We start from the raw sequence: 9,125 nt of genomic DNA on the forward strand, positions 1-9,125 counted from the left end.
ATTTGTCTTGTTATTTGTTTCCAAGTACTGAGCATATCCTGGGCCCTGGATATGGGTTGGTTTGACTCATGCTGAATGTAGTTAGGCCCCAAAGCATCCCCAGGGCCTGGGAAAGTCGCTTTCCCTTTTTGGCATGACTGTTTATCCCCGCTCTGGGCTTATGCTCTCCACCAGGAAAAGGAGAAACTGTACGTGGAACTGAAGCACATCCTGGCCCGGCAGCCAGGCCCTGAAGCTGCGGAACAGCTCCAGATCTACCGGCACACCTTGCGGGAGAAGACCAAGCAGCTTAAAGTAAGTGGCAGGCTCTGATCTTGGCTGGTCAGAGGGTGTCTACATTTAAGGGACACACCTGGACCTGTCCACTGCAGTGGCACAGTGAGCTGGTCTCCCATATGCCACGCTCTATCCAGATCTGCTTTCTTAGAGCTCATTGAACTCCACGATTCTCTATTTCCAGAAGTAGATAAGCATGTGGGTAAAGAGTCGGGGGAAGAGAAGATGAAAGCCATGGAATGGAAATTTGGGGGGAAAGGGTTTATGTGTATAATTGCAAGATGATTTAGAGAACTTGAATGGAGGAAAGGACCAGTGGGGACCTTTAACAACTGAAGCTGAACCCCATGCCAAAGCAGGTTTCTGCTGTTCCAGCGGAAATGAACTCAAAGCGCAGGCTCCTCCCCAGCACCCATGCCCTTGCTTCATGACCCTGTGTCAGATGAGTATCCATGAAAGGGACATAAAATCATGCAAGAATTTTGTTAGCATAATTCCCTTCTGACTGACAGAAGAGCTGCAGATGGGGAGATGGGCTATTTTACTATTCTACATGCCTTCTGTAAGTTTTCTCAAAAATCATCTGTGCTCATAGGATGTTTTGAGCTTTACCCCCTAAGGAAGTATTCCATGTTCTTGGTGTGCCAGGGAAGTTTTGCACCCACACACAGTCACACGATGCAGCACCACCCACTGACCTTCTGGTCCTTACCTCCCCAGTGAGGGTAATCGTCATTGTTTCTGTATCTGGGGTAAAATAGATGCCACCCTACTGATAGAGCACTAGCCTTTCAAAAGTAGGACTTTGTATAATAACGTCCTTTTAGTAAAAAGGGCAGAAGAAACAGAAGTCTAATTAGAACATTGATTTCCAGATTACTCTGAATGTTCATTTCATGTGAATATTCTGAGACATAATTTGAGTTTTTTGCATGAGGCGTATGTTTTTGAATATTTTTGTTCCTTGAAACAATTGAATATTTAAAAAAAATAGAAAATTATTTTCTTGTTTTCTCGGGATGAATGTAGATTAGAAAAGTGCATGTCTTATCCTCACTTAGCTCTGGATGGCTCTCACACGGACCTTCAGTTACTTTAACCCTTTATCTCAGGAAATCATGTTTTTGCTCAGAATGAAATATTCTCAAGGAGGTGGTACCCCAGATGTCTGAACAGCTCAACACCATTATCTGGACTCCAAGGAAATTCCTCAATCATTGTTTAGAAATAGGATCTTTGTTTCTAGACATTTAACTATTGAGATAGGTTTTCTTCCAACATGAAAACCACATTCTTGAGCTCATGAGAGTGAAGTCAGAATCATTTTCACAGAAACAAAGAAGAAAAGAGTTGGGAAGCAGATGAACACCCAAAAGGTGAATGTCTCCCTTTTATGCAGATCTTTAAAACAGTGAGCAAGAGGAAAAATAAATGGCATCTCTTGCATGCCCCTTAGAACAAGAGGCTGCCTTTCCTGGCTTGAGTTGGTGGGAAGCACACCTAGCTCTGGCATGCTTTCTGTCCAGTCTGGACATGTCAGTTTCTACTCTTGTCCAGCATGAGACCAGCAACATTTATTGCACATAGCCGTGGGCGGTGGGCAGGCTGGCTTCTTATCACAGCCTGTCTCACGCTGGGCTCTCCTGTGCACATGTCGCGGCTCTGTTTCTTAGAGGTAAGGGTCCCAGTGCTGCAATGAAGGGAGAACTATCAATAGCTCCAAAGTACACAGGAAAGAGGTCATAGGCATTTGGGAGAATGACCTTGCCAAACACATAAATTTGCCTAGTTGGTGGTGGCAGGATGATTTCAGAATAATTCTTACTGGGTGCGGTGGCACACGCCTGTAATCCCAGCAGCTTGGGAGACTGAGATAGGAGGATCATGAGTGAGAGGATCAGCAACTTAGGGAAGCCCTAAGCAACTCAGGGAGACCCTGTCTCTGAATAAAATATAAAAAGGGCTGGGGATGTTGCTCAGTGGTTAAGCACCCCTGGGTTCAATCCCCAAATAAAAAAAAAAAAACAAAGAATTCTTAACATAATCTTCTAATGAATCACATTCCCTAGTGATATTTTTCTTGAAGTTATTTTTTTTTTTAAGGCTTTAAAAGTAGTTTTAGACCATGTGTCTGGGAGTTTTTCTGTGTCCAATCACAGTATTCCTTGAAACACATACCATCCATCTGAGCCAGTTTGAATGTTTCTGCAGAGTTCTCCTTTTAATCAGGGGAATGACATCTCATTTAAGTTTGTTACTGGATTATGAGCCTTGAGCCTTCATCCCTCAGCCAGGTGTTGACGCCGTCACGGACTCATGCTGGGAAGCATGCAGATTACCTGTTAAATCTGGGCATTGTTTTGTGCTTTAGCTCCACCGAGGTAAATTAAAAAGGTTTTTCAGAAAAGGATGTCGTCTCACTTGGGATCTTTTGGCTAATGCTGCTTTATTTGCTGTGTTAGGTTTTGTCTTCAGAATTGAATATGTATGAGTCACAGAGCCAAGAATATAAGTATGAGATCGAGAAACTTGGCAATGAACTGATGAATTTAAAGAAGAAATACCTGGCTCAGAAACGTAAAGAACTCATGGAGAAGTAAGAATTAGTCAAATGTTCTAATTTCGTTGTGCTGATTATTTGCTCATAAGACAATATTTGGTGAATACTCACAGAGTTGCAGCTTTCTTTAGGGTAAACTAAGTTGCAGGATGAACAAATGACATTCCACAGGACACTGGGACACAGGACGCTGAGTTTGGATCAGAGCAAGATCAGTGTCTCATCCAATCCTGAGGGCTCTACTTAGGACCCTAAAAGGGATCCACTAATATCTGCTCACCTATGGATCCAACATGGCACAGGGGAGCATACTATGACGGCCCCCACACTCCATCACAGTATGGAGATAACCAACCATGACTATGTTTGCAAATGTGGTTCAAAATCAGCCTTGTACAGGCTGAAACATATTTGCAATTAAAACCACATACACTTTTGCCAAGGGAGCAGAGCTTAGTAAAGCCGTTCTTTTAAATAACACAGCTCTACCACTGTGATTCTAACAGTTTCTACATTTTAGATCAACTGTCTCTGAAAGATCTCCTGTCTACTGACTTACTTCAGTATCTGTGGTGGGGCTGACATGAGTTTGTCTTTTCCTAGCTGATGACAATGCAAATGTGAGGTTAACATTTTGGGGTTCAGAAGTAAACCTTCCCTCTCTTTGTTATTATCATTTGCCTGTTTCCAGGGTGAGGGGTGGAGGCTGGGGCGTGTGTATGAATCAACAGGTTTGAAACTCGTTTTGAATGCATGGCATTGCCATTTAATTCTGTATGACTCATATGATGGGTTGAAAGTCATATTTGGTATTTCATCCATATGGATGTTTCAGGGACATGGTGAAATATGGTTCGAGTTCATCTGCCCATGATCTGTTAGTGGCAAACAGCATATAAAGTAACTGGATGCAAATTCATTTGCCAGTAAAAATCTGCCCTTCTTGTAAATCAGAATATTCCCCCATTCCTCATGCAGATGCCAACTTCTTGGTAGAGTAAAATACCGCAGTAATTCAGATATGTCTGTCTTAATGTGTGGGCTAGCCACTGTAGGAATCAGAATCTCGAGTGACGTTTTAGAAAACATACAGGTTCCCAGGCTCTGTTTCCAGATATTTGGATCCAGCAGGCTCTGGTTGGGCCTCAGAAATGTATGATTTAACAAGCCCTGCAGATGATTTTCATGTACATGGAAGTTTGAGAATCACTGAGATTCATGATGTGAATTAAACAAATAGTGCAGTAGCAACACTATAGGCTTCTCTGAGGACATGGAGACACTGCATATAAAATGTCAACATGGCCAGTTCCCACGTGAGGCTGGTGACTAGCTCAGTGGTCTTGAAGCTTTTTCATTGTTCTCACTGATCAGTAAAAGATTCTTGAACTTTCAGTTCAATTCAATACAGAATTGTTAAATAAAACTTTTTTAGAATAGTTTTAAATTTACCTCCGATATATTTTAATTTACAAATTACTTGCAGATCTTATCATCATTTTGCAACTATTGATAAGGTGTAGTTTTTTTTTAATTTTAAAGATAAAAGTATAAGTAGAATCTCCGATACTTTCCTTCTACCAGATCATTCTCACTCATCTTCAAGGGTTTACAAACCTTAGCTGAAGACTAGTGGTCTAAAGGACACAGTTCTCAATGGCTGGCTTGGCCAAATGGTAATTTATCTTCCTAGAGTTAGTTCAATTCCCTGCCTTTGCTCTGGGATTTGGCTTCGTCTTCTTTGACCTTACTGACCACCCGGTTGTTTACTGGACACAACATGTTGAGTGACCTCTCTGCTGGCTCCGCCCTACTCAACGGCCCATCCTCTAGAACTGCTGCCCCAGCCCTATGCCATTGATGGTTATTTAAATTTAAATAAATCACACTTAAATCAGATTACAAATTTGGTTCCCTGGTTGCTGTAGCCAAAAGTCAAAAGCTCAGTAGCCACATGTGCCCAGGGGCTAGATACAGGGCTTTTCCATTACTGCAGAAAGACCTACTGAGGAACGCTGCTCTGGAGTCTTTTCCTGCACGGTCCTCTTCTTGTGTTTAAATGCTCACCCGCTTGTAGCCACTCTGACCTGCTTAGGGTTCCACTGGTAGATCCATCTGGTTGGGGGACCCATCCACCGGTAGACAGACGAGTTCCTAGGAGCACAGCAAAAAAAGATTAAGGTGCTGAAGAAAAATATGCAGAGGCAAGAACGAAAGTGCTGAGAAGGTTTAGACTGGAGGGAAGAAGGCTGCAGGGAGTCATTATAATGGTCTATAAATACATTAAAAGATAATGCAAAGGAGACAGTATTCCCATTAGTCAGCTTAGACCAAGCCAGAAGCATTAAGCCTAAGTTCCTTCAGAAAGGAAAATTTAGGTTATTTAAGGCAAGAGAGTGCTGGGGAAGGGGGAGCGGGCGCTGCCCGCGTTAAGACCAATCACAAGCCAGACAAGTTGCCAAAGTATATGGAGGAGCCCTCCTTGCTGGATCCACTCAAGGATAAAGCTTTTGTCCTATTTGTGGAGGATGGTTTTTCACAATAATGAAATCAGTTCTGCTAAGAGACAGCTGGGTTGATTACCCAATCCTCTCCAGGATCTTTCCAAATGGAATAATTTAGACTTCTCCCTGTGGATGTTCTCCCCACACATGCCCTTTATAAAATAGCAACTCATATCATTTTTACCTTTCTTCCTTCTCTCATTTTTCCCAAACACCCTTTTTATCACTTGCTGGTCCACACTTACACCCCTCCTGCTCCTGACTCCCACACCCCAGGCCCCCCGGCTGGTCTAGAGTTTGCAGTACCAGTTAGATTCTTTTCCAAAAGGCAGAATTCATTCCCCTAGGGTAAATCATCCATAGTTGTCTGATCTAATTGATTTTGGTTTTAGTCGTAGTTTAATTTGCTTAATTTTTGTTTAAAATGGATTCCATTGGTGTTTTCTGTAAGACCCTTAGTGACACAATAGGGAACTTGTATAAATCTAAGCTAACTCTTCAGGCCTGTGTGTGTGTGTGTGTGTGTGTGTGTGTGTGTTCAAAGGAGATTCATATGGAAAACACATTGTAGATTTTGGGGTATGATTCCTTTGATCTGTTCTAAAAAAATACTTATTTATCTTCCCCAACTTTTGTTGGATCTTAAGCTATTTCGAATAATAACTGTTGCTTGTCTGGAGTTAAGGGAAAATTTTTATTTTATAAATATCCGATTTTGATGAAGATACCTCATTTATAAGTTTCACCAGAACTTTGGAATGTACCAGTGGATAAATGATGAATCTGTCATTATAATTGAGTCAAGAGAAAGATTCTTCTGACTGATCTTTGGGACTAAACAAATGTTTTTTAAAACAGAAAGATGATTACAAGTCAGAAAGCCACTGAATTCCCAGTGTTAGAGCGATAATGAGGTCCTCTGTCCATATTTAGATCAACATTAGAGAGCACATTTCACATCTAATTGTCGTTCTCTGATTCTGTTATCAGCAAACACCTAATTAGATTTACACAACCACCTCATCTAAAACTAGAAACTTTAATCAACATTGTTTCTGGTGACAAACTAACCCTTGGAACTTACTAGAATATCAAACTTAGAAGAGGAAATAGATGTTAAGGAAGTTAACTCTCACCTCCTCTCTTACAGAAACAAGAACAGAATACCCATGGACAACATCATCTCAATGGCCAAACCCACAGGGCCTCGCTTTACCGGGGGTGGATTTCCCCTCAACAAGACATCCAGAACAAATTCTTAACTGGAAGCTGCTGGCTGGGTCAGGTTAAACAGCTCATGAAATTTGCTCTGGAACATTTTGGCAGAATCTCTTTTATATTCCTTGGATCAGACTTATTTAGGGAAATCAGGTGACCAGATTCCAGGATGGAAAGGAATGTGGAGCTATCATAGTCATGGAAGAGTGAAGATGTTTCACTTGGACCGTGGATATTGGCTGATCATTTTTCTATTCAATCAGGCTGCCATATTGCACAAAGCAGACCTTTTTGTTGCAACCACATCAGTTGATTTGAAATGCACCAGATTTAGATACTCTGTATCAATGAAGCTTTGGATCTTCATTTCTTTATTATAGATATCTGTACCCTTGAAGGTTTTATATTTTAAAATATTTTTGAGATGCAGTGCATCTCCTTCTCATTACTAAGAATATATTTTTAATTATTCCTCATCAACAAGTCATTGCACGATGTGAAAAAGAAGAGCAGACTCTCAAGAACTTAAAAATGTTTTGAGAAGGATATCTATGTGGAGTGTCTTTTCAGGCCTGAGGTAGGAAAATCTATTCCAAAGAGACATGCCAATAAACAAGCATAAAAAATAAAAAAGAACCTTTATAGAGATTCTGATCTTTGCTTTGGTAGAGAATGTAATTAATTAGAGTTTAAAACTACCTTGAGAAATGTTTAACATAAGGATTTGATTCAGAGGAACCAAGACTGAAATGAAGGGGTGGGGCTGGCATCCGGAATTCTCCTTTCTAGGCCTCCTGCTTGAGGATGGAGTTGTTCAGCACTGGGATCCGTTTGGCTCTCAGGCTGCCAGACAACATTTTAACCCATTGAACCCATTGTGTTTACTTTTTGTCAAAGCCACATTTATTTGGGCACCAGTTCACCTTTTCACATTGTGTGAGGACACTGAGGACACACCAGCCACCTCTCTCACAATAGCTTGATCTCTGTAATTTTTAAAATTGTTGAGTAGTAAATCACTCAGGAGGAACGAGAACAGTGTCAGTGGATCTTTAGAACATTCCATTTGCACACAGGGACCAAGATTTCCCCCTTGAAAACAAGAATGTTAATGACCCAAGATGTTTTTCAGACTATATAGGGAAGGGGGATCCTCTGGATGTCCTTTGGCCAGTGTCCTCTATCAGGTGGGAGTCTCCAGAAGCAGACCAAAGATGTTGATGGTCCTGAAGGTAATATTTTATGAGGTCATCCCAGGAAAACAAGGAAGAGAGTGAGGAAATGAGACAGGCAAGGGAAGGAGGTCGAACAAGGATGTGATCTCAGGTTCAGTTCCATGATGGGAGACTTTGGCTCCATCTTGCAGGGAGCTCTAGAGACCATGTCATAACATCCCAGAGTTCTCCCCATCAGGGTTAAGGGAGTTGGGGTATTTATATCCCCATGCTGTCAATCATTGATCAAGGACTGCTCTGGAGGGACCCTCTGGTTCTCTTGCCTGCTGACAAAGCAGGTTCTTGCAGCTTGGTGGCAGCAATTGGACAAAGTCTACAGGTGGTGAATGTTAGAAATGAAGGTGGTAAGGGTCAGGTAGTATCATCCTCTGCTGCTTCTCCCAAATGGGCCCAGTGAAGGAACTCTGCAGATAGAGAGCAACCTCCGTCGTACATGGTGACCCTGTGGTGACATGTGCTACCAGTGATTGGGCATTATAGGAAGTATGTGAAGGTCCCCTAGAGGATTTACCAAGAGCGCCTGAATCTAAAAAATCACAGTAGTGCCATTTCCATTTCTGAAAAAAAAAATGATGATATATTCCTCGAGCCAGCTACGTTCTGTTTAGATAAAAGAAACAGCACTGAAGATTTCCCCATCATTCCAGAGATGTTCCAAAGTAGATCCATAAGCGAACTTCATTCTGAGTTCTTGGGTGGCTTCATGAGGGGTTCACTTCTCTCGGGGAGTGGAATCTGGGGTTCTTGACTTTATCTCAGTATGGTGAAGACTCTGAAGACTGCTTCTGGATTCAGAGCCTGGCTCATTGTAACAAAGGGTTGAAGAATGAATGAGTTAGCGTATGTAAGTGTAGAACAATATCAGGCACACAGTGATTGCTCAATGAACATCTGCCATTGTTATCATTACATGAGAGGCACCTAATCCTTTTTGTTATTTATTTTTATTTTTTAGTGAGAGAGGCCTAATGTTTTGAAATTAGAGACGAAAGGTTGTTTGTCAGGGACCAAGAAGTTCTCATTCTGAGAACATTCTGACCTTTACAATAAGCAGCAGCGCCCCTCCCCCCTCCTGGTTGATAATTCTGACAGTATGGCGCCTATGGTGCCGTCACTGCTTCTCTTCCGGGACTTCACCTTCCCGCCGTTGGGAACCTCACCTTCCCGCCGGCGCGAACTTGCAGCCTATCAGGAGCCCAATAGAAGAACACAGCCAACCAGGCTGCACCTCGTCATACCCCTCATTCCCTGAGCATATAAATACCCCTGTGTGAACAATAAAAATTTGCAGCTTGATCAGAATTCCTGTCTTGCTGCCTCTCCCTGCGTCTC

General features: G+C 42.0%; 1 protein-coding gene across 1 annotated transcript in view; it reads left to right on the plus strand.

Annotated features, from left to right (window-relative positions):
- The window catches only part of Cfap58 (cilia and flagella associated protein 58), a 91,802-nt gene extending 82,946 nt beyond the window's left edge, over positions 1 to 8,856 (plus strand). The window contains exons 16-18 of the mRNA XM_047552076.1: positions 175 to 294; positions 2,739 to 2,872; positions 6,491 to 8,856. Of these exons, the coding sequence (XP_047408032.1) occupies positions 175 to 294; positions 2,739 to 2,872; positions 6,491 to 6,602 (366 nt within the window). The 3' untranslated portion in view covers positions 6,603 to 8,856. The remainder of the gene's footprint in view (positions 1 to 174; positions 295 to 2,738; positions 2,873 to 6,490) is intronic.
- The last annotated feature ends 269 nt before the right edge of the window (positions 8,857 to 9,125 follow it).

This window comes from Sciurus carolinensis, chromosome 5, assembly GCF_902686445.1.
Source record: "Sciurus carolinensis chromosome 5, mSciCar1.2, whole genome shotgun sequence".
Taxonomy (NCBI): Eukaryota; Metazoa; Chordata; class Mammalia; order Rodentia; family Sciuridae; genus Sciurus; species Sciurus carolinensis.